General features: G+C 44.6%; 1 protein-coding gene and 1 long non-coding RNA gene across 2 annotated transcripts in view; one reads left to right on the plus strand and one right to left on the minus strand.

Annotated features, from left to right (window-relative positions):
• The window catches only part of LOC114593614 (uncharacterized), a 76,733-nt gene extending 55,547 nt beyond the window's left edge, over nt 1-21,186 (plus strand). The window contains exons 2-3 of the long non-coding RNA XR_003705749.2: nt 16,634-16,843; nt 20,676-21,186. This is a non-coding gene — a long non-coding RNA (uncharacterized LOC114593614). The remainder of the gene's footprint in view (nt 1-16,633; nt 16,844-20,675) is intronic.
• Nucleotides 12,328-26,443, minus strand: part of FOXO1 (forkhead box O1) — a 49,203-nt gene continuing 35,087 nt past the window's right edge. The window contains exons 2-3 of the mRNA XM_028722118.2: nt 15,456-16,811; nt 12,328-13,609 (exon numbers count right to left, since the gene is read on the minus strand). Of these exons, the coding sequence (XP_028577951.2) occupies nt 15,465-16,811 (1,347 nt within the window). The 3' untranslated portion in view covers nt 12,328-13,609; nt 15,456-15,464. The remainder of the gene's footprint in view (nt 13,610-15,455; nt 16,812-26,443) is intronic.

Raw genomic sequence — 26,443 nt, forward strand, 5'->3', positions numbered from 1 at the left:
GCCCCCAGGAGGGGGCTCAATGGGGCCATTGTTTTTGCCCGAGCAGCTGCCCTCCAGCTTACAGAATTGGCTACCCACTGCCCGCCAAAGGCAGGCACTGCTGTGCGAGCTCTGAAGGGCAAGGACACAAAAGACTCTTTGGTCGAGGCCGGCTAAATGGCCAGGAAGGAATCTTTATTCACAGGAAAACCTTGTTGCAGCCTGAGCGCAGGAGAGGCTAATGTAACTGACTGGCCGTCCTCTGCTTTAACTCTGTTTAAGACACCTTTGTGGCTATTAGAAATGCTGGGTTGGTATACTCAGGATCCTTCCTCCTGCAGTCTAGCTCCTTCTCCCTTTCCCCCTTATTTTTTTGTTCACTTCCCTTCCCCACCCCCTCCAAAACAAACCCAGCTTGATCTTTTCCCCACATTCCTCCCCTTCCTTGGAATGGCGAAACTCTGAGCGTTTTGTGTGCCCAGAAAATGTGCCACCTAGCGCGACAATGACGCTCCTTTCGGAATGCAAGCTGCCATTCATAGAATCATAGAATTGTCGTGTTGGAAGGGATCCCAGGGGTCATCGAGTCCAGCCCCCTGCTATGCAGGAATCTCAAGAGGAGGTTAAGGGGTGATATGATAGCCATGTTCAAATATATAAAAGGATGTCACATAGAGGAGGGAGAAAGGTTGTTTTCTGCTGCTCCAGAGAAGCGGACACGGAGCAATGGATCCAAACTACAAGAAAGAAGATTCCACCTAAATATTAGGAAGAACTTCCTGACAGTAAGAGCTGTTCGACAGTGGAATTTGCTGCCAAGGAGTGTGGTGGTGTCTCCTTCTTTGGAGGTCTTTAAGCAGAGGCTTGACAACCATATGTCAGGAGTGCTCTGATGGGGTTTCCTGCTTGGCAGGGGGTTGGACTCGATGGCCCTTGTGGTCTCTTCCAACTCTATGATTCTATCCACGGCAGGCAGCCAACCTCTGCTTTAAAATCTCCAAGGAAGGAGAATCCGCCACCTCTCACGGGAGTCTGTTCCTCTGTTGAACAGCTCTTACCATTAAAAAAATTCTTCCTGATGTATAGTCAGAATTTCCTTCCTTGAAACTTGAAGCCATTGGTTCGAGTCCTAGCCTCTGGAGCAGGAAAAATCAAGCTTGCTCCATCTGCCTTAGATATTGGAAGATGGCTATCACGTCTCCTCGCATTCTTCTCTTTTCCAGGCTAAACATACTCAATTCCCTCAACCGTTCCTCATAAGGCTTGGTTTCCAGACCCTTGATCATCTTGGTTGCCCTCCTCTGCACACGTTCCCGCTTGTCAATATCCTTCTTAAATTGTGGCGCCCAAAACTGGACACAGTTTTCCAGGTGTGGTCTGACCAAGGCAGAATAGAACAGTACAGTGGTACCTCAGGTTACAGATGCTTCAGGTTACGGACTCCGCTAACCCAGAAATATTACCTTGGGTTAAGAACTTTGCTTCAGGATGAGAACAGAAATCGTGCTCTGGCAGCGTGGCGGCAGTGGGAGACCCCATTAGCTAAAGTGGTACCCCAGGTTAAGAACAGTTTCAGGTTAAGAACGGACCTCCAGAACGAATTAAGTTCTTAATCCAAGGTACCACTGTACTTTTGCTTCCCTTGATCTGGACACTTTACTTCTGTTGATGCAGCCTAGAATAGCATTAGACATTTTGGCTGCTGCATCAAACCGTTGACTCATGTTAAGCTTGTGGTCCACTAAGATCCCTAAATCCTTTTCACAGATACTACTGGCAATCCAGGAGTCTCCCATCTAATTATATTATATAACCTGTGCTGTGATTATGAGGTTCTGTTATTTTGCTCTTGTTGCTCTTCATTGTTCATAAGCTGCTATAGGTTTCACTTGAATGTAAAGTGGCATAGAAATACAATCCACCAGTAATTGCTGTGTGTGGCAAAAGAGGACAGATTACAGCAATAGTTCCTGAACTGGACAGTACCACTCTTGGGGGGGGGCAGAATAGAGGTAAGCGGGCAGCAGGGGGACATTGCAGATGAGTAAATAAGTGCATTGATCACTTATTTACAATTGACCATGTTAGAGTCTGGGACGCGGGTGGCGCTGTGGCCTAAACCACTGAGCCTAGGGCTTGCCGATCAGAAGGTCAGCGGGACGGGGTGAGCTCCCGTTGCTCGGTCCTTGCTCCTGCCAACCTAGCAGTTCGAAAGCATGTCAAACTACAAGTAGATAAATAGGTACCACTCTGGTGGGAAGGTAAATGGCGTTTCCGTGCACTGCTCTGGTTCGCCAGAAGTGACTTAGTCATGCTGGCCACATGACCCGGAAGCTGTACGCCGGCTCCCTTAGCCAATAAAGCGAGATGAGCACCGCAACCCCAGAGTCGTCCGCGACTGAACCTAACAGTCAGGGGTCCCTTTACCTTTACCTTTATGTTAGAGTCTAGAGCAAAATACTTCCCTCACTTCATATTTAAAGTTTTGCTGCTTTTATCACTTTTAAAGCTATTTCCGTTGGTCACTTTTGATTCTGTGTTCTCACAAGTCACAAGATAGCCAATTATTGATAATAGCTGTTGATTTTATTATAAATTAGTTACCGAACATCTGTGGTAGTTGAAGGGATAGGTGCAATTACTGTGAAATCAATGGTTGCTGTTTTGAATGTTGTTGTTGTTGTTGTTTAGTCGTTTAGTCGTGTCCGACTCTTCGTGACCCCATGGACCAGAGCACGCCAGGCACCTCTGTCCTCCACTACCTCCCGCAGTTTGGTCAAACTCATGCTGGTAACCTTGAAAACACTATCCAACCATCTCGTCCTCTGTCGTCCCCTTCTCCTTGTGCCCTCCATCTTTCCCAGCATCAGTGTCTTCTCCAGGGAGTCTTCTCTTCTCATGAGGTGGCCAAAGTACTGGATGTTACTGTATTGTTATTTTCCTTAGTGCAAACTGCTGTTCTGGGTAGTGCTTTTTATAGGGTAGGGCAGGGGGCACTGAGGATGAATTTATGGACCCAAGTGAGTGAAGGCTCAAAAAGGTTTGGGAACCACTGAATTACATTGTCTGGCACGCTTCTTCCACTTTGCATCCTTATTAAGGACCTCACTTAGAATACCACCTAAAATTCATCTCCAACTATGCTAATTTAAAAATTTGCCATGTTTCTCTTTCTTGCTGGTGTCTGACTTAAGGAACCAAAGGCTGGTGGGAGATGTAGAGAACTGCTGGCTTTTATTTTATTTAAAAATGGGGGGTCAGCTTTTTTGTGTTCCATCACCCTGGTAAAGCAGGAAGCGATAGGTTTATTTCTATTAAAACAAAACAGGAGAATATAATGAGATACATTTCCGAGAAATCAGTAAGAAGTCCTTATGCACAGTTAACTAATAAAGCCACATTCCTAAATAACAAAAGAAAACAATGGCTGATATATTTTGCGTTATTAACTTAAGGGGCTTGAAACTGAGATACAAATAGATGTGTTCTAAAACTAACCTGAGCTGCCAGAAGGAGACTCACTCACTGGACACTGGCAAGGTGTGAAAGCCAAAGCTTGTTATTTAATTTAGCCAACGAACTTTGGAGTCGAGATGGAAGCAAAGATTTCCCGGTTGCCCCAGATGGGTCATGTGCGTGGCTCATGAGTCATCACCGTGACAGTAGTGCTGACTCACTTGCAAGAAAACAAAGGTCTTTAAGTTAAAAGGGTGCTTAGATAGGAGGTGGCATTTCCCTCCCCCCCCCCCACTTTCTGGCCCTGATCCTCTGATTTAGCAGGTGAATCATCCTTTAGTTATATCTGAGGAAAGACTTCACCAGCTAGCTAACTGTTCAGAAAAAAAGTGGCAACCCCAGAAGCTAAAGGGGGGCTACTAAGTTTAACGATCTGACAAATGGTTCCGTTCATCATAATAGCCACTAGGGTTGAGTGGCGGTGGTGAAGAGACCATGGAGAAAGATGGAAGAGCCTAGGTGTTCAGAGAGAGGCAGCTGTATATTGACAATTTTTAATCATGGAAATGGAAGATGGGGTGAAGGGTCAAGACAGGGAAAGAAGCAGCGAGAATATGCTTCTGTGTGTTTCCTAAACTTGGGTCTCCAACTACAGTTCCCATCATCCTTGGCCACTGGTTCTGCTAGCTAGGGGAGACGGGAGCTGTCGTCCAAGAGCAGCTGGAGACCCAAGTTTGGGAAACACTGGTCTATGTGAACCAAGGGGGTAGGGAAACTGTGGTCCTCCTGATATTGTTGGACTACAACATCCATCATTCCTGACCATTGATCATTTGGCTAGAGTTGAGGGGAGCCAGAGTCCAATAGCGTCTGGAGGGCCTTGGCTTCCCTCCCCATGATGGAAACCATTAGGACCTTTCAATATAGCAGTTCTGCGTATCCTTTTTGGGAGGATTTGAGGGGAAAACAAAGTAATCTGCTAGCCTATAAGACAGGGGACTGGGCCACATGGTCTGTGGGACTCCTTCCAAACCTAGGATTCTGTGCCCATAGGTAATTGATACAGTGAATTGGTCCCACTCTGTGTGTGAGACCCATCGAGGCAAAAGCAGCCCATCGGCTAGCTATTATGTGACTTGCCAGGCAGTTGTCAATCTCCTGTCCTGGTTTTGCTCTCCCAGACAGACTGCAGAAACCAGGTAGGCCATCAGACAGGGCTGGTGTGATACAGATTGTATATGTTTGCATTTAATGCACACCCCAGGACTTGCCGAGCTCTGTAAACAGCTCTTTTAGTGCAGCAGAGGGTGTGAGTGGAGAAATGAGGTCATTGTTCCTTTAAACCTCATGAAAACAAAAGTCACTTTGAGATGATACCAGCAGGCTGTTGACATGGGGAGCGCCCATCATGCTTTTCGGCTGAAAGGTAAAACTAAGGTCAACTCGCTAGGTCCCTTGCCTATTGTTGTTTCCTCCCCTCTGCTCCTGAGTGCAGTTCTTTGCCCCTTCTGGCTCTCTCTTCACCTTGAAAGTGTCTTAATTTAAATACACATGCAGTAACAGTGGAAGAGCGGGAAATGGAAAAGTTTCTCCCTACTCAGCCCTTCAGGCAGGAACAAGTGGCTGAAACAAAACGTAGAATGCCCACGTTTGCTGTATGCATTGTCCATGAAAGCTGGCCACATGCTGGGTCCCTTGCAGAACCAACTGCATGTGGATATTAGGTAAAGGTAAAGGGACCCCTGACCATTAGGTCCAGTCGTGGCCGACTCTGGGGTTGCGGCACTCATCTCGCTTTACTGGCCGAGGGAGCCAGCGTACAGCTTCTGGGTCATGTGGCCAGCATGACTAAGCCGCTTCTGGCGAAGCAGAACAGTACATGGAAACGCCGTTTACCTTCCCGCCGGAGCAGTACCTATTTGTCTACTTGCACTTTGACGTGCTTTCGAACTGCTAGGTTGGCAGGAGCAGGGACCGAGCAACGGGAGCTCACCCCGTCACGGGGATTTGAACTGCTGACCTTCTGATCGGCAAGTCCTAGGCTCTGTGGTTTAACCCACAGCACCACCCGCGTCCCTGTCCATATCCACGTCCATATCCGCGTAATGTGGATATTACCTTGGAATTATTTTTATAAATATTTATCAGAGATTATAGTTGGATACAGAGGTGTAGCAGGGGAGCCGTTGCCCCAAGTGCAGTTTTTTGGGGGCGACGCTTTCCTCACGATGCCCTGCTCTGCTGTGACTGTTGCATGCTTCTCACACTGCTCTCCAGCTGGTGGGTGCCTTGAGAAAGACACAACAGCTCACGGCACTCGGCAAGCCCTGTCCCGTTTTTTGCAAGCCTTGCAAAGCAGTCTTGGGCTTGAAGGGCACTGCCGGCCAAGTCAGCTGGCTGGGCAGGCGGCGCAGCGTGGCCCCGCTTAGCTCCAGTGGACGGGAGTCTCTCTGGTGGTTTTTCCTGTCCCGGGCGCCAGCAGAGAACGCTCTGCTACTGGTTAGATAAAAATGCTCAGAGGAAGCCACCTCTCCAAGCCAAAGAATCGATAACAGCCACACCCAGAGACCAAACAAAATAGCAAGGTATGGACAATGGTCCAGTTTGCCTGCCACCTTTTGATTTTTTCTTAAAACCATAAGTTAAAAAGCACTGTGATTTAATGTGAATATTCAGCATGCCACTTACATGCTGTAGAAAAGTTCTGCTCCTCCTTTCTTACTGATGCTGAATTGTCGGGAAACAGGTCCCTGACGAGTGGCAACATTCAAATTTGAGCTTGTGGTTTCTCTCCAGACCACAAGTCCAGGGTTGAACGTCATGACAAGCCATACTCTCGCCTATTTCTGAGCAGTGTGGCAGGAACAGGAAGAGTGGAGCAATAACTTTTGAGCAATATGCACTAGCATGCTGTTTGTTCACATTAAACCATAGCTTGGGTTAAACTATGGTTTAATGTGATGTGTGACCAGGAAGTGGTTGCTGCCTTGTACTTTGTGGTCTGATTTGCAGGACATGGCAGGCCCAGGTGTGACTTGCAGGGACCACACAGACCTGGGCTCATAGCTAAGCCTTGCTAATGACAAGCTGCAGCGTAGAACTTTCAAGTTCCCATTCTTAAGGCTTGCACATGTATAGTGCTCTATCAGGCTTTTTGGTCAGATTTTGTCTATTTTTTGCATGTACAGTATTTACTGAAGGGAGAAAAGGGGGCGGTGCTTCTGAGCAACCTGTGCATTTGTAAATTTTTAAAGCTGTTCTTATTCGATTTTGTGTGTCGCCTTGGGATGGATGTGAAAGGGACTTAATAAATAATAACACAAGAGAATTTGGGGGATCTTGCCTGTTCTAGATGGAGTTGCCCTCTGAGGGAACACGTAGGCAGCTTAGTTGTGCTATTGAAAACCTATTTGTCCATGGAAGCCACTCCGTTGACCTCAAATAGCTGGAGTGGAGGAGAAATTTAATGCACAAAACTACTGAAATATTGGAACACATTTCAGTTCAAGGGCCCCAGCTGCTTTTTCTTTGAATTCAAAATGTCCTGCTTAAGAATGCCATTTTGTAGGTGTGAACTTCATCATCACCTGTAGTATTATTGACTCTGAGATAGGCAAATCTCAGGGAAGGGGAGGTGGAAGAGCTAGAAGTATAGGGGAAAATGTATGAAGGAAAGGCATAGAGGCAGTGGGTTAGAGAAAGATGCATAGAGGTGTCTTGTGTAATCACAACCTACTAAGAGTGAATTTAATAAGAGATTCTTCACCACCCTGAAGAATAGCATTTCCTTGTTAAATTCTATTTAGTGCTCATTACACAGAGCTTTTGTAGGTGGCAGAATGCTTGTTGGAAAAGTATAGTCAATTCACCCCCTAGCAGTTTATAAAATATCCTCTCGCACACAGTAAACTCCTACGCTGTGTAAACAGTGGGCCTAAAACATGGGTAGGCAAACTAAGGCCCAGGGGCTGGATCTGGCCCAATCGCCTTCTAAATCTGGCCTGCGGACGGTCCAGGAATCAGCGTGTTTCACATGAGTAGAATGTGTGCTTTTATTTAAAATGCATCTCTGGGTTATTTGTGGGGCATAGGAATTCGTTCATTTCCCCCCAAAAAATATAGTCTGGCCCCCCACAAGGTCTGAGGGACAGTGGACCGGCCCCCTGCTGAAATAGTCTGCTGACCCCTGGCCGAAAATCACTGCATTCCTGCCTATTTTGCAGAATATGTAGCTTTTGCATTTCTTTAAGGGGATCATTCAGATTGAGAACGGCTGGCTGATGTTCTCTTTTATTAAGCTAAGCAGCGTGCCAAAGAGCATAACATAGCACATAATCTTGTTCCCCAGAATTGGCTGGCCTGTAAATGGGGACTTGAAGCTTTGTGTTGTTTCGTTCTGCATTTTCCTGTTCAAGGCACGTTTATGTGTGTCACACTTGCGATTGAAAGGTTTTCACTTCGTCTGCTGTAAGAGAGAGAAAAAGGCTCTCACTGGACTTTCCATTTTTATTGGGGTGGTTTCAGTTTGAGAAGCTTTAGCCGCACAGAGAGCTCTTCTTCAGACAAAGATTAAACAGAGTAGTTGAAGCGAGCTACTATTTTGTCAGGCTGAAGCTGAATGCAATGGGGGGGGGGCAGCTTGAAATCCAAGCGCTCTTTGAGAGGCAACTTCGCCTTTTATTAATGAAGCAAAGGTTACTCCGTTAGAGCAGGGAGCCTGCTGGCAATCGCTACTGAACTCAGCTATCGGTAGGTACACTAAAAATGACTATATTTGCTCCTGGAAAACAAGGATCTTGTCTCTGTCAGGCATTCCAGCAATGGCTAGGCTGGACAACTAACTTATTACACAGGCTGTTCAACAGCTTAGTTGCTGCAGAATTCCTTAGCCCTTTCCCTAACAGAAATATCAAAACACTCTTTCAACAGCTGCACAAGGTTTTTTTCATGCCTGAGGGTGCTGCTTTTGTCTTTTAAAACCATGCAGAGACTGGGACATGCACACTGTGGAGAATCTTCTCTGTGGATCTCTCTTTCCTTAAACTGGCAAGGGGGGAATCCCATAAGGTAGATCAGCTGCAGGACAGAGCAGAGCATATTTCCATTGCTGCTTGGCTGTTGTGGAATGAGCTCCCCGAGGATGCAAATACCTTCAGGTTTTAAACTAAGGTGCAGACCTCTTTTTAAAGTTAGCTTTTGAGGATTAGGGCCGATTCTGTAGTGTTCAATAATCTCTTTTAAAATGTCAAAACGTGAATGTGAGATGGTTGTATTCAGTTTCTGAGCTACCTGAGCTCAAAGAACACACAAATGGATACAGTGGTACCTCGGGTTAAGTACTTAATTTGTTCCGGAGGTCCGTTCTTAACCTGAAATTGTACTTAACCTGAAGCACCACTTTAGCTAATGGGGCCTCCCGCTGCTGCCGCAGCACGATTTCTGTTCTCATCCTGAAGCAAAGTTCTTAACCCAAGGTACTATTTCTGGGTTAGTGGAGTCTGTAACCTGAAGCGTACCACTGTACATTTAAATGTAAGTTGAGTCATCTCAGATTTCAAGCTGTCAAGGAACACTATTATATATTTTTCGTACTCATAAAAAGGTAGCTTCCCATTCCATGGAATTTGTGTCGGCAAGCGTTGCTTGTGTCTCTGCTCAGCTTAGCTGTCTGCTTGCTACCCCACTGCATGCACACAGCTGGTTTCCCTTTGTGAAAACGCCAGCCGTGTGGAATCACCCAAACGTGCTCCTACCTAGCTTGCTTCCCCAATACCTCAACATGAATAGCAGCAAAACACTATTCTGAAGAACAGAATCCAGAATACGTTGAGAGGTACTGAACCATATGGCCTTGTTGTTGCCATAACAAACTACTCCCAACAACCATATTTTGCACACTAGCAAATTATCACAAGCTCGGCTGCCTCCAACTTCTCTCCTCGTCTTTATACAGAGACTTCCTAGTTTCTTAAACTCTAATGCAGGCATAGGCAAACTCGGCCCTCCATATGTTTTGGGACTACAGCTCCCATCATCCCTGACCGCTGGTCCTGTTAGCTAGAGATGATGGGAGTTGTAGTCCCAAAACATCTGAAGGGCCGAGTTTGCCTATGCCTGCTATAATTTAAGCAGATTTTTAATAGTGGATGTCATAGGAAACTGGTTTAAGAAGCGAGGTAGTCTCCTCTGCAGCCGAACATTCAAAAGGAGCAGGGAAGGAGCTATAGCTTGTGGCACTTTCATATGCAAACTATGGTATGTTGGAGTGGCCTGTCGCATCTGAATTGTGTGGCTTGTTTCTCTTCAGTGATTTCATTTTTCTAAGTCCAACAATAGTTCCTGCTGGCTTGAGTGGTGGAGCTTTCTGAAATAAAGGCATCCAAAAACAAGGCATATCTAGATTTCACATGTGGAATACATCATGCCAGCTGAGTTAACTCACAGTGGCACAGATGTACAGTTTACAATCTAGATTTCTACAGATTTCCAGACCTTTGCTTTGGGGTACTAAATGTCTCATATAGAGAAAAAGGAAAGAAGTGTGGAGGATCGTGAGAGAAAGAGGAACACGATCTTAAGTTTGCTTCAGTGAATGCAATGTTGGATTGAAATGTGGGAGATCTTGGGCTGAAAAATAAAGTAGTATTGACTTACAGCATAGCCTTTGGCAAGTCCCTCGCCCCTTAACTTCAGCTACGCATATACAAACAAAAATATGAATTACCTATATCTTTATAAAATAAATTAGGTCACTTTGCTAATGAAAGATGCCCAAGACACCATACAAAAATAAGCCACCTCACAGAATTGCAGTAGAGATAAATTAGAAGGGTTTGCACAAGTAACAAAGACGCAGAATCCTTTATCAGCATACAAGTCTTCATATGAAAGACAACACAATTAAAGCAATATATATACACATTTATGGCTTTGTACAAAGGATTATTTTATGTTTTTCCAAACATCAGGCACTCCCTCCCCCCCTACAAATATCCAAACGAAATTCTGCAGCATAGACAATCCTCCATGTTCTTACAATTCACACAAACAGCATGCAAAGTATTTTCATGTCAGCAGTGCTGCTTATGTAGAAAGTGGGGGAGAGATGCCCCTCTATAACAAAAGTCCCATTTTAATGCAGAATTACATATTTATTTATTTTTTGCTTGCATGAACCACAGTATTACTTTTAGTAATTATAAAATACAAAAGAAAATTTACCTTACTTAAAAATTAATTTTAAATTAACAAGCCTGAACATTTCATAATGCGAACTGAAAATATTTTAACAAAATAACACCAATCCAGTTACTGATCAAGTGCAAACTTAAGGTTGCAATCCTCGCACGCACCGCCATGGAAGTAAGTCCCAAAGAAGTACCTCCAAGCAGATTTGTGCAGAACTGTGCTGTAAGACTGTAAAAGAACTGGTCCACTTTAATCATCTTTTCTCCTTTTCCTTAGGGGTGCTCTGTTGAACTGTCAGCATTCAAGAATACATCTGATTACCATTTTAGTCAACTTTTGTCAGTTTATCTAAGCCAAGGTCTCAGTAATGCAGGTAATTAATATAACACACAAACAATATATTACAGAATTAGAGCAGATTCTGTTGCAGAATACATTTCTCACAGACTAACAGAGGTGTGAAAAGCCCCAAACAAGGCTGCTTGGTATATATTAAAGATCCACACAGTCCACAAAGCCATCGTTTACATTTTTAAATCTAAAGTACTATAGAAATTAAGATCTATCGAGAAGCATATTCAATCCGCGGTTACATGATTTGTTGCATTATACCACCCCTTCGTTAATGTTTTGATTCCCTAGAAACTACTTAGCAGCTTTACTAGGCTACGTAATTGGGAATTGCAAGTGTGGGGAGAGCACTGTTGTACCCAGGTCCCACCTTCAGGCTTCTCATAAAGAACTGGTTGGCCACTGAGAGAACAGGATGCTGAGTTAGTTGGGCCACTGGCCTGATCCAGCAAACTCTTAGCATTTTGGGTGCCCAATGTGCTAAGTACGGCCTTTCTGCTTTCAGGGATATGCTAAACTGTGTGTAGGGGAAACTGAGCTGAAGACTGGATGAGACGGATGAATGTTTAACTAAGCTCAGGAATGTCTTTTCATTGACCTCCCCACTCCCCTCCCAGGTATATATTATATGATATATTAAATGTTTTGAAGGGACACTAAGTCTCAATGGCGTTCCTTGGGGAAAAGAAGCTGAGAGAGGCTAAGGACAAGGAAACACATGCTTCCTGGCCAAAAGCTGGTTTTGACCACTGACCATTAGGTCCAGTCACAGACGACTCTGTGGTTGCGGCGCTCATCTCGCTTTATTGGCCGAGGGAGCTTGCGTACAGCTTCCGGGTTATGTGGCCAGCATGACTAAGCCGCTTCTGGCGAACCAGAGCAGCGCACGGAAATGCCATTTACCTTCCCGCCAGAGCGGTACCTATTTATCTACTTGCACTTTGACGTGCTTTCGAACTGCTAGGTTGGCAGGAGCTGGGACAGAGCAACGGGAGCTCACCCCGTCACGGGGATTCGAACCGCCGATCTTCTGATCGGCAAGTCCTAAGCTCTGTGGTTTAACCCACAGCACAGCGCCACCCAGTAAACATGTTGAAAGGCACCTTGGGGACTCTGTACCCTAACCTCCACATGGATGGTTTATGGCACATGCTCATCACCCCTCACTCTCTTAAAAAACATCAAAGTATTCCACAAAACTTATCTAATTCTGAAACAGGGACACAGTGGCTGGCTAGGTGTTACAGGGCTCCAGCTCCCATCTTCTCTGACCAACGAAAGGTGGTTGATAAACCCAATGACGTTGGTATGCCAAGGAGCCACCAAAGCGATAGCTCACAATTTTTTATACTCTATATAATTGCTCGCCTCTATGTTGTAAACTTGCTCTCCTAAACCCCCTTCAAAGAGAGTAAACTGTGAAGGCTCTGAGGAAAAACACCACCTAAAGCGATTGTTATTTCTATGATTTGAGACTGCAAAGTTAGTCGCTGAGGTTCTTTCCTGCAAGATGTGGTCTTATACCATAATGTAATTTAAAGCAGCTTCTGGCTCTTTGAATAAATAAGAAGAGGAGGCAATGGAAAAAGAAATGGCAGACCCTACAATTAAGAACAAGTGAAACTAAAAATGGATTTGCTAGAGCGACGTTAAGCTGAGAAGTTTTTGCTCCTGGAGTTACAAACATTATAAAACTCTAGTAAAATAAATACAAAAATGAGTATATGAATATACAAACCATTTAACAACACTTAACACTTGGGGGTAGTCAGTGTTAATTATAAGAAATAGAAGTTTTCTACATTTATAGACCAAGAGATCACCTTTGTGCCAGGAAACCACCTCCCACCAAAAATTACACCTAAATGTCTTCTCTTTAGAAATATTACACAGTGCTAATATAAATCCCCCCTAATCTAGTTAAAATACTGTATACAAAATGTTATGAATGTTATTAGGCATCTTGGATTCTGCAAGTTTTTAAGGAGCTCATATAACAAAGTAGAGATGTAAGAAAAATATCTATATGCCTATTACAAAAATTCAAGTTGATCAATAAAATTGAAATCAATCAGGAAGTCAGCCCCACAATAAATCTACATAATCAAACACATAGGCGACAAAGCAAAGCTTTCAATCTCTGATTTGGAAGTCCAAATGGCCAACAACTTTGGTTAGATCATATTCCACGATGTGTTCTCATACAAAATGTGCAATTTTAATACACTTAAGGCAGTTAATCCGGCTGTTTGCAGCCCTCTATGAGTTCATCAGATCAAAAGATATATGGGATGAAAGTTATGAGGGTTTAAAACTATCACAGTATTAAAAGCTTTAACCTTTTCTTGGGTCAATGCAAAACATGATGCACAAGTATTTTCTTCGTTCCTACGACACTGTAGTGAGTTTGGCACTTCCAAATAAAGACATTTCCAATGGCACGTTTCTTACCAATAGCAGCAAATAATATGCAAGTATCTTGCAAACATCCTGTACAGGAAAAATGTATCTGCTGCCAAGTCTGACAAGAGAAAATAAAATACAAAAAGAAAAAGCAAAGAGGTTGAAGGACATCTTTGGACTTCCTTGTTCACTTCCTGCGGTCAGAGATGTCTGAAGTACTTTAAATTGCAGCCTAGGATAATGGAAAGAAAATACACAATGATGGAAAGGAAAGAAAAACATTCAGCATGCAAGACAAGAATGCATATAGTGGTATCCAAATACCTAAGAGAACCAAGAAACAAAGAGTCCACTGCTTTATGGAACACATCAGTGTTTTATAAATGTGAGCCAATTTCAGTATAATATTGGCAAATCCAAGTTAAATAAAATGTTGTAGAATTTGTTGGTCTTTTAAAGGACTTTCCTGGAAAGGACCATTCCCGGGTGAACACCTTAATGCATGACTGCAGGCACATTTGCAAGCTTTTAATTCCCAAATGATAGTCAATGCATGTCTTAGCTTTGAGCATCTTTACATTTCAACGCCCACACTTCATACTTCTCTTTTATACTCTACTGATATAAAGTATGACTCAATTGTAAATTGAGGTGCTTTGGGGTCACAAACTTTAATTGAGAACATTGAGGAATTCATACCTCAGAGTGATTGGTGTACGTTCACTCTTAGCATAATAGTCTCAGATTTTAAAGAGCACAAATTTAAACTGAGTTACATGACAATTTGCCACCCGATATGATGCCCTTTGAAAAACCTCCTCCTTTGACATAGTGACCAGCCTCACAAATTGTAGTTTATCTCTTGGACACCTACAAACTGTGGGGTTTGACCTAAGGTGGTAGCTTGTTCTACACAAGCTGATTTCATGAATCAGCTTGTGTAGAACAGCCCATTTCATTTTTTCATTTTTAAAAAGTTAAGAATAAAGAGCAAGACACTGTAATCTAAATAAGACCTTTGCCTTCACAACTCTACTATGGCTATCTCTGATTTCCAGTTTCAATAACTTCCCTGAATCTTTTTTGTGTGTCCAGAAGCTATGATCATATCACATGAATCAGCATTTCATCTCTTAATTACTCTTCAAAAACACTTTTCTTTGTTTTATAAAATCATACCCCATCTTTGAACAAGGTAAAGCACTGTGTCAAATGTTCCCTTCTAGAACTTATCCCTAACACTACAAATTATTGCTTATTATCTTTGGTGTATATTAGCTTCCCATTTCATTCCCATTTTGAATTGGAAATGTTTCTTCTATGGCAGTTAGGGTAATTCACAGTGGAAATTTATCAGTTTGCAGATAATTTTTCTGATGCCCTAGAGATTTAGCATGTTTATTTTACTTCTGTTTAGTAAATGAAAATGAAGGTTTTGACACTACCAATCTTGCCACCCGCTTACTGTAACTAATGAACTCATGAAAGGGATTTTTTTTCCCATGGAAAGAAATAGCACTAGAAAACTTCTCATTCCGCCTCACTGCACCTTCATTACAGAGAAGGGTACAGTATGCATAAAAGGTAAAGGGACCCCTGACCATTCAGTCCAGTCGTGGCCGACTCTGGGGTTGCGGCGCTCATCTCGCTTTACTGGCTGAGGGAGCCGGCGTACAGCTTCCAGGTCATGTGGCCACCATGACTAAGCCCCTTCTGGCGACCCAGAGGAGCACATGGAAACGCCGTTTACCTTCCCGCCAGAGCGGTACCTTTTTATCTACTTGCACTTTGATGTGCTTTTGAACTGCTAGGTTGGCAGGAGCAGGGACCGAGCAACGGGAGCTCACCCCGTCGCGGGGATTCAAACCGCTGACCTTCTGATCGGCAAGTCCTAGGCTCTGTGGTTTAACCCACAGCACCACCCGTGTCCCTACAGTATGCATAGCTTCTCCCATTAGCACAATATTATAACCGAAGAAGTCACACCTCCTGAATTCTGTCCTGCCATACACCGGCAGGAGCATCCTTTTAGAGTCAGGAACTGATAACCATGTATGTATAAATAAACGAGAACCAACCTTCCAACCTTATCCCGAAACCCAGCTGTGTGTTGTTGTCTTTACGCCATGCGACAAGCTTTGGTTAGGCAACACACTGTCAAAGTTAAAATCTAATGTTTCCCCATCCATGAGCTCATTCCGAATTATTGACTCCATATCACAGTCCAATCGTTCAATCGACATGTCATCTAAGTCACTGGGAAGCTTCTCCTGATGGAAAGAGACAATTCCCAGTCTTCCATAGCCATTGCAGCTGTTCACAGTGGTATAAGGGTTTATGCTGTTCATCTGCATAGGGTGGCTCATAGGCACTTGTACTGAGTTTTTCGCGGCGGAGGAACGATTTAAACTCGATGCGTGAGACACAGTGCTAAGTGTGAGAGACAAGGTATGGCTGTTAACTGCTGGTGTTTGTTGGACATGTCCCTGGTGTGGGTGGGCACCGGGGGAAATTAGTTTGTTATGGGCCTGTTGGCTGCCATAGGGTGATATTGCCGAGTTAGTGGCCATCAGTACATTCTGTCCCAGCACTCGGCCACTAGGCTGGGAAACATGAGTATCTACTGATGCCAAGATCTCATTGTGTGGAGGTGAGTCAGAAGTAAGCAACTCCTTCAGAAGTCCTACAGGGCAGTTGTATTGGCTGAGGTTTCCATAGCTTGGTTTACTATCTTGAAGAGCTTGCATAGGTATCTGCGACAAGGAGTTCATGCTGGGCTGAGCATAACTGTATTTCCTGTAGTCTGCACTGGGCGAACCTATACTTGTGTTGGATGAAGTATATGAATAACCAGGAGACTGCTGCATCATGGTAGTGGGTGGGGACTGGGTTGATCCCGTCAGGGATGTGTTAGGAGACAAAAGATTGAGGTTATCCAGGAGGTTCTCCATGTTTTCTGAACTACTCATCTCAGAAAGGCTTGGGAGAGTTGAAGCCATTTTGGTTGTGGATGGAGGGTAGACCATGGCGTGTACATCTCCTTCTCCAAGGTCATCTTGTTCTGGAACAATTGGAGAAAGCCTCCCACTGATTGTACTAGCATTAGAGCTGGTTCTAGGTCTAAAAGTGCTCCAGTTATTATCAAAGTCATCATTGCTGTGAGAGCTGGGGCTTGCGGGCCATTTTGAGAACTGTGTGCCTGGACTGTCACAATTTCCCTCTTGACCTGCCTGAAGAGCTGCTTTTTTCTTTGCAGCTCTACCTCTGCTTTTGGCAAACTTGCTGCTGTTGTCCATGGATGCAGCCCTTCTCCTGGGCGACTTGCCACTTTTGCCTCCTTCTGGATTGAGCATCCACCAAGAGCTTTTTCCTGTTCCTTCGTTCTGTACTCTGATAAACTTGCTGTGCAGTGAGAGGTTGTGACGAATTGAATTCTGGGAAGGAGAAAAAAGTTGCAAGGAAAAAGGTGAGTCACACTTATCTCCGGTATTTTTCTTCAATTAGAAAGACATTTCATCAAATGCATGAAAACTACTGAAATCCCATTTCCCAATGCAAGAGTTCACTTATCGCCACGTAGTAGACACAATTGCTCTTTTGGGGCAGTATTCTACTAATAGGTCCAGTCAATGCAAGAATTTCTGCTTGTACAATGGGTTTCCACCCTTCTTCCCCCATTGTGCTCTCCAAATCTGAAGTAGAATAGATTGGGGGCATCAGGGGGAGGAGAGTGTTCCATTGTACAAGGAGACATCTTTGCACTGCCGGAATGATTGCCTTTAGTAGTACATTGGATTCCATCCATATATATATATATATATAAATCTTTATTAATTTAAATTACACACTGTCAGGGGCTCAGGAGCAGAGGCACAGGGGAGAGAGGAAATGGAGAGCGAAGGGGAAGAATCTGAGGGCAGCGTAGGGGAGTATGACAGTGACCCGAGAGATTCCATGAGCTTCTCCAGCGAATCAGAAGATTCCCAGAAGGGGGCGCTGATGGTCAGGGCAAGGGGGGTCCCAGGGGGGGACGCACCAGAAGCAAGGGGCCAGCGGGGACTCCCAAAGCAGCAGCGGGAGATCAGGACCAGCTTCCCCACCAGAGCGTAGTGGGGGGGAAGAGTCCCATGTGTCAGGGCCAGCGTCTCCTCCAGCAGGAAGAGAAGATGAGTCAGGGCTGACCACGCCTCCATCGGAGAGTGGGGGAACGGAGGGGAGGTCAGGTCCAGCTAGCCTCCCCGAAGGGGGAAGCAGTGACAGGAGCAGTGTAACGGTCAGGAGGAAGGTGGCCGGCTGGGCGCGCGCGCCAAGTTCGAATGTACAGGTGCACGGGACAGCAGAAAACCCGGATTGGGAACCAGGTCCTAAAGCCCGCCGGAGGCAGGGGGAAGACTCAGGGGACTCAGCGTCAGAAGAGTCTAGGAAGGGCAAGACCCCAGCAGACAGGCGGAACCAGAGGAGGAAAGAGCAAAGGAAGAGGTGGAGCAAGGCTAGAGTCTTAAACTGGTGTCTGGGGGGAGAAGATTCAGACGGAGCTTCGGCGGTCTAGAGTTTGAGACGTAGAGCTGCGCGCCGCGGCTGTGAAAGCGAATCTGAACTTCAATAAAGACTTTTGTATATAACAACGAACTGGCGTTGGTCCTTTGTCAGCTGGGACCTTGGGCAGCTCTGACACACACTTATACAAAGAATTTACAATCTCATACTACAAAAAGAAAATTAAAGAAAAAAACAAATTTACGTACATAAAAAAACCTTAATCTTCCTAATACCCATTGTTTTTAAGTAAAATGGGGGAAAGACTTCCAACATCTCTGCTGTGAACCATTCCCTGTTTAAGGTTTGTACGCATAGAAATGTTTTCACAGGATTGTAGAGTTGGAAGGGACCCCCAGGGTCATCTGTTTTTCAACCTCATTAGCTGTTTCTATCTATCCTTGGAATTTGAATGCCTAACAACTTCTTATACTTTATTTGTGCCAGGATCCAGTATTGTGGAAATGTGTGTCTACCATTGCCAAAACGGACTTTTAAAGAAAGTTACCTGTTCTTTACCTTGAAATATAATTCAAGGAAAGGTGTTCTATTTACCACTGCTGTATTGTTCTTAAAGATTTTTAAACCCTAACCTCAAAGCCACCTCAAGAAAAATCTGTAATCCAATAATAATATCTGTCCAATCATCCCAGGCTGTTCTCAGAGCAAACCAAAGTCTGAGCATGCACACCATTTCATTATTTTGTTCAGAGAGCTTAAAGTGCTAAATGTTGGCCCAACAAATGGTAACCCCTTTATCCAAGCCATTATTCTCAAAAGTCATAGTGTACAAGTAAGCAATAATGAATTTCAGAGCAAGTGCCTCAGAAAAACTGCTGTAAAGCACACAGTATGAGTGAATTTACTAACACCTTATATGAATAATGAACTTTACACAAATTATAATCATAGAACTGTAGAGTTGCAAGGGACCCCATAAGTTTTTTTTTAAAAAAACACCTCGATGCATTTTATATAAAGATAAGCAAATGGCCTTTAAAAAGGATCCTTAATTTGCAGCTCCACTGATCAAGTTTCCCCATACCAATTAAAAGGGGTTCCAAACAATGTCAAAAAAGTAAATTTTCAGTTGATTAAAATAGACAACAAACAAGGACAAAGTCAGTATACTGCTACCCAAGGAATAAGTGTTGGGATTGCTAACCAAGAGTAGCAGTGAAACATGCCCCAAACCTTTGCTTTCCAAGAGAGAAAATTAGCACTGGAACAACAGAGTTTAGAAAAACTGAATTTGTGGTTTATTACCAAAAATATACAGATCATTGGGAATTGTCTGGCAATTGTTCAGTCGAGTCAATAAAGAGGACAGGAAGGAGATGAGGATGGCTGAGAGATAGAGCAAAATGTGAGAGATCAACGAAAGCTGGAGAGAGGAGCTAGTGAAATATAAGAATATGGGACAATTATAGATGGCAGACAGACTTGCAGAAAGCTACACTGGCTTAGAGAAGGGAGTCAAATACAAGTGATGTTTTGCCTGAAATTGCGTAGCTAACTTGCTTGGCAAGTTAAGAGAGGCAAGAAAGGAAGCAGAATTAGAGATAGGAACCAAAGCACAAATACAATCTCTCCCACGGCCAAGAGGGCAGATGGTGCCTCTTCCTTAGGGGTCTGATTTGAATCTGGACTGCCGTCCTTTCCACCAGGACACAGAGGTGTTTGGATTGTTCTTTATAGACACCCTGGCTCTTATATAACAAGGTGTAGATTGTTGTCAAAAAGCACACACAAAAAGCAGTGAAGGGGGATGAAGGGAAGACCAAGGTCCCCTCCTGAGCCTCGCATCATGCAAAATATTCCCGGGTGAATGCAGTGAAACAGGAAACACAAGCATTGACAAGCTACAAACTCCCTTGGAATCCTTTCAAAACCAATGAAAAATAACGCACATTGAGGAGGTGAGGGGAAACTGGGGGAGGAAAGAGTTCTAGCTGGAGATTCCTGTTCTAGGCTCGGCAATATGTGGGAGGATATTTCCCCCTAAAACAAAGGAAGGAAAATGTATTGACAGTGCTAGGGCGACTTTCTCATTCCTGCCATGGGAACCAAGTGCAAAGATGTGTGAACACCCTTTGGGAGGAAGTTCTTGACCTTAATGAGTGCAAGGGCCAGTGGACTTGGTGTTTTCCTTCTTTAGGTCTCGGTGAAGCCAAGCTTTAGGTGTGCCAGGAAGCTTAATCTCATTATTATTTCGTTAAAAGCTTGGTGGGGTGTGCATGCATTCCAGAGGCCCCTGGCCTGCTGAACAGAGTGTTGCGAACTTCTCCTGTGGTATGTGTTAATGGAGGACAGACAAATGTGTATTGCAGCCATCTTTGCCCTGTTTGATAAGTCTCTGCTTAGTATACCTATTTCCATCAAATTGATGATTTTGTAGGCAGTATAGAGGAGAAATACTAAGACGACAGATGTGCTTAACCCTCAGTATCAACATGAAAAAATGGATAAGAACACTAATCACTAGACCCACAATATTGCAAGGAGTCCATGCAACTATAGCCCTGGCCTGAAGACCCAACCTCACACCTGTCTGGTAGCATTTCAAGGTACCCACATTAGTGTTTAAAGCCCTAAACAACCTCGGCCCCAAATCTCATTGTGTAAGCTTTGTAATATGATGAAGACACACCTCTTTGCCCTGGCCTTTGGCACCAGAGACTTTTTTAAGGACCCACCCTACTCTTCCTATTGTAAATTGTGTTACTTGTTTATTTACTATTATTGTTATTTATTCTTCAAAGGCAGCGTGTACCATGAAACCACCGAGTGAAGAATAGAGAAAGAAGAAGTAATACAGGAAGAACATAAAGGCACATCCTTGCAATATAAAAGGAAATGCTGAAATGAAAGCAAGGCAGCTGTACAACAAGGACAACACATCCTGCACAACAAGCATGGAAGCAGATTCCCATGAGAAATAGGGTGAAGACCTCACAGTGCCTCTGAACTGGGAGTCCAAGACACAAGAGCATTGATGGCAAAAACCACAGATTGCATATACCTCAGCAAAAAGCACCTGCGTTAAGCAGCAACTGTATCCCAAAGGAACAGCCAATGAATACAAGATTTAACTACCACTGAAAAATAGCACAAGTATCCAAGAGTCTGGGCATCAAGCTCTTCATCAATAGACACTGCTGGCCAAACACTCTTCTTGCATGAGCATAGTTGGAGAACAAGCTCCATGATGAGCTGTGAATGCCTGCTTCAAAAAGTACTAGTGGCAAAAACTATTAGTGGAGGACTATATATACTTGTGATCGCCGAAGAATTGATGCTTTTGAATTATGGTGCTGGAGAAGACTCTTGAGAGTCCCATGGACTGCAAGAAGATCAAACGCATCCATTCTTAAGGAAATCAGCCCTGAGTGCTCACTGGAAGGACAGATCGTGAAGCTGAGGCTCCAATACTTTGGCCACCTCATGAGAAGAGAAGACTCCCTGGAGAAGACACTGATGCTGGGAAAGATGGAGGGCACAAGGAGAAGGGGGCGACAGAGGACGAGATGGTTGGATAGTGTTTGAGGTTACCAGCATGAGTTTGACCAAACTGCGGGAGGTAGTGGAGGACAGAGGTGCCTGGCGTGCTCTGGTCCATGGGGTCACGAAGAGTCGGACACGACTAAACGACTAAACAACAACAACAATATATACTTGTACAGGATCATGATGATCACATCCAGCAGGTCCTCCCATGAATAATCCACCTGCTGGAAGTCAACCCATCCAGGAAGAAGACTTAGGCATATGCGACCTTAAGAGGTAGGGAAGGATATTGAGTCGGAGGTGTTCGCTCCCAAGCAAAAGCAGTGAAGCAAGCATCCAGTGTTCTCATCTTAAGCCACATCTGCTCTGATTCAGTGACACTTTTTGGGCCCAACCTCTAGAAGCAACTGACAGCATAGGATCAGGTTACCTAAAGGATCACCTCCTCCTGGACCTACCAACCCAGATTTGAAGTGAGCCTTTTCAGTAGTGGAGCTCCAGTTATGGACTGCTCTTCCTAGAGAGGCTTACCTGACACTTTTGTGTTTATAGAGCCAGGTGAAAACATTTTTATTTTTGAAGCTTATGAACTTTAAAAGATATTAAGGGTAATTATCTTTTTAGTGTCCAAGATTGGAAAGTTTTGATGCTGCTATGTTTTATTTTTGGTGCTTTTTATTCTGCATTTAAAATGTTACGGTTATGCATGGTTTTTTCTATAATTGTGTTTCTCTGCCTGTAAGCAGCTAGAGAAAACTTTGTTTATAAAATGTATATCCTGTCTGATAACAAAAACAAACAAACAGTACCTTTGTTTTTACTAAAGTTCAAACTGCAAAACACATAGGTTAAGGATCAAAATAGATGGGTATCTTAAGCGTGTTTGCATATGAAGCAGGTATGTGTGTGGCGGTGCATGCTTTGCCCACAAAAAGGAGTTCCCTGGGAAGGGGAGCAACCCCAAGCCCCTTTCCTACCTTCCTCCAACTACAGTTACCGTATTTTTCGTCCCATAGGATGCTCCGTCCCATAGGACGCACCTAGTTTTTTGGGGGGGAAATAATGGGGAACTTTTTTTCCTTTATTTCCCCCCCAAAAGCAGGTTGGGGAAACTGAACCAGGTCGAGGAACAGCACGATGGCGGCGCTGCGCCTCCCTGCTGTCCCCGAGCTTGTGGGGCTGGCCGATGTCTGCCGGGCGTGAGGGGCGCTCTGCTTCAGGGCGCCCCACCCGCCGGGCAGCAGGCTGCTATCCGCAGCGTGGGGAGCCCTGCGGGGAACTCCTGCAGGGCTGCCTAGGCTGTGGAGGTGTTCCAGAAGCGCCGGGCGCTCTGCTTCAGGGCGCCCCACCCGCCGGGCAGCAGGCTGCTATCCGCAGCGTGGGGAGCCCTGCGGGGAACTCCTGCAGGGCTGCCTAGGCTGTGGAGGTGTTCCAGAAGCGCCGGGCGCTCTGCTTCAGGGCGCCCCACCCGCCGGGCAGCAGGCTGCTATCCGCAGCGTGGGGAGCCCTGCGGGGAACTCCTGCAGGGCTGCCTAGGCTGTGGAGGTGTTCCAGAAGCGCCGGGCGCTCTGCTTTCAGGGCGCCCGGCGCTCCGGGAAGCAGACTACTATCCGCAGCCTAGACAGCCCTGAGGGAACTCCCGCAGGGCTGCCTAGGCTGTGGATGTCTTCCTGAAGCCTGGAGAGCGAGAGGGGTCGGTGCGCACCGACGCCTCTCGCTCTCCAGGCTTCAGCGAAAGCCTGCATTCGCCCCATAGGACGCACCCAGATTTCCCCTTCATTTTTGGAGGGGAAAAAGTGCGACCTATAGGGCGAAAAATACGGTAGTTGGTTTTAGCAGTTTTATTATTGCTGTCATTGGAGCTCAATTGGGGGAAATCTGATTACAGTGGTACCTCGGGTTACATACGCTTCAGGTTACACACGCCGCTAACCCAGAAATAGTGCTTCAGGTTAAGAACTTTGCTTCAGGATAAGAACAGAAATCGGGCTCCAGCGGCGTGGCGGCAGCAGGAGGCCCCATTAGCTAAAGTGGTGCTTCAGGTTAAGAACAGTTTCAGGTTAAGAACGGACCTCCGGAATGAATTAAGTACTTAACCCGAGGTACCACTGTAAAAGCAACAGAACGCCGCAAGGTAAGGAAGAGGGAGGGATCAGGGTTCAGTTCACATGCCTACATGCTTCTTCATGTGTGAGAAATACACACACACACCCCCATTATTGCTTTATATGCAAAGGTGCAAACATGTTCTTAAGATGTGCAGATTGATCAGCATGTCTAGTTTGTCCCTTAGAAAAGGAGCAGCTGACCTGGAGTCCAGATGCTGTTGAACTCCAACACCCATCAGTCTAGGCAGCATAGCCAACAGGCAGGAATGATGGGAACTGTAGTCTAAAACACCTGAAGGAGCCACGGCTTAGGAAAGTGCTGTAGAATATCCAGGATGCATATACCATGAGGCCTGGAAAACTCTTTGGAGTTTAACGTGTTATCTTGGCTGCTTGCTCAGAATTAAGGCCACTGCTATTCTACCCGAAAAGAATTCACAAGAAAGCAGTAAGACCCACTGATTAAAAATAAATAAGAGTGCTGTTTTAAAATTTTGCATACTTACTCCAGAGCGTTAAGTGTTTATGATGAAAACAAGAGTTCTCGTGCGCATACATGTCTACACAGAACTTCAAACCTATCTGTTCATGGAAGCGTTTAGGATTTTACAGAAAGAAGCTTCAGACTTCCTTAGTCATCAGAAAAGTTACAATCTAGTATTCTTATACCGAGGACATTCAAGGTCACTCATGGAGTAGCAAAGCCATCTCCAAATTCTGCCAACGACAACAACAAAGTTCCAAACAGGAAAAGGTTTGTAGCAGAGTGCCTGTTACATAAATTCCTGTTTTTCACGCAGCCAGGAGAGATTAAAGTAAGGATAATTTACTACTTTGCGGGGGGGGGGGGGGAGTGTGAAAGAGGGGGTAAATATTGAAAAAAAATTGTAGCCTAGTCAAACATGTTGTGTCTATTAAGCTTTGCCAAAAGCAGACATGACAACACTACACCGTAAAACATTGAAACTCAACAGTTGGACGAGTGAGTACAGTCACAGGATTTAGAGGCCGGCATTTGTCAGCTGCTTTGTGTCTAGAAAGATTCTGCTTGTAGTGAAAAGTGCCGGATTTTAAACATTTAACTGCCTATTCTGAAAATAAGTTCAAGTTTTACTTCAAGGAGGGGGGGGGGGACTCAAAGAGCTGTTTCGGATGCAACACTAAGCCACTGTTTCGCACAGGAATGGCTAATCTGCGACCCTCCAGATTTTGTTGACCTGCAGCTTCCACCATCCTTGGTCCCCTGGCCATTCTGGCTGGTGCCAACAACACCTAGGAGACTACTTTGCTGTAGCATTACAAGAATGAACCTAGGCAAGCCTCAGGCTTACCCTGCACTCCCCACTATGGAAGGGGCTGAAAGCATAGCTCAGCTGTTGCTCACGAAGTTGGCTTGTTTCAAACTGCAACTAAGATGAACTACAGTTTGGGATTCGGACACAACCCCAAACTGCAGCTAATCTAAAATGGAAGCCAGAGTTTCTTGTCTCTGCCCCTGGCCTGAGGTTGGCTCATCCAGGGGAGTTGCTGGGGCATGGCCAAGCCGTGGGTCTTTTGCACTGGAGCCCAGATCTCCTGCCATCCACCACCTTAGATGTCTACCCAAAGACATCTGTGCATATACATTAGCAGATGTGTCATGGCCCTGTGCCCAGAGTGCTTTAAGTACCTAGCAATGCCCTAGGCTCATCCTTGCAATAGCACAGTTTGAATTTACTTGTGAATCTCGTGACTAATTCCATTGGCCAGTGTCTTCTTTCCAGTGTGTATAACAAATTCATCCATTTTTTAAAAAAAGCTTTGCAGTGGTTAGTAATTTGGGCTCCAAATTTTGTGAACTTCAGCTGGAAACGCTTTGGCAGGTGCACACATTGGTTCCATGTGGCTCCAGGATCCAAATGCTATTATCCGCTGCCCCTGCCATCCTAATCTCTCCAGACTTATCTGTCCAACCACACAGCCACCAAAAGAATTTCCCTGCTCCCCCAAAACATGTAAGCAGGCAACTGTGTATTAGACAGAGAACTTGGGGTGGTATTTGAGTAAGTTCTACTCAAGAGTAGACCTACTGAAATCAATGAATATGGGCTCATCCATAATTCCACTTGTGCCATACCTAGAAAGCATGGATCCCAGTGGTTTTCCCCATTCCTTTCCAAGGGAAAATCTGCTTTTTAGATCGGAACAAGGAGCAATCCGGGGGAAAGACAACATGTGGACAAACACTTCATCATGTTCATTAATTTCAAGGGGTCTACTCTGAGTAAAAGTTACTTGAATTTTAATTGTATAATTAATTTTGTGTGTAGAATACACTTATAGTATGAACAATGGGTTTACTTTTACTGTAATTTTACTTTTACTTTCAAGTCTTAAGGAAACCAGCAGCTAATCTACTTATTTCATGGACTAGTGATTTTAAAAAAAATATGATCACCAGGTATCAAAATATTCCAACAGCCAAGAAGAAGCTTATTCCCCAGACACAGTTATAGGACAGATAAATCAATAAGGCACAGTGTCCTCAACCTTTCCATTACCTCAGACACAAAGTCAAACATTATAAGGAATACTCCAGTATGTCATTTCAAGTAGAGAAGAGGGCATTCGGCTTAACCTAAGCAGTGCAATGCCTTTGGATGGGAGTTAAGTGCATTTACTTTGGCCTCAATGTGGCTCAGCGGGCAACTACACAACCAAGGGAGAGAAAACTCAGGCTTACCGTACCATAAATCACTTTTGGCCAAACTACACATTACGTAAAAAAAACCTGGCTGCCACCACTTCATGTCTCCTGGTAATGTTTGGTAAAAGCAGACAGATGAAGTGACGTATCTGTCGCACTTCTCCCCCTTGGTGAACCACAAGCAAAGAGGGCAAGAGTATTGTGTTCCTCATATAGACGGAGGTGGCAG

Source organism: Podarcis muralis, chromosome 3 (assembly GCF_964188315.1).
Source record: "Podarcis muralis chromosome 3, rPodMur119.hap1.1, whole genome shotgun sequence".
In the NCBI taxonomy this organism is placed as follows: domain Eukaryota; kingdom Metazoa; phylum Chordata; class Lepidosauria; order Squamata; family Lacertidae; genus Podarcis; species Podarcis muralis.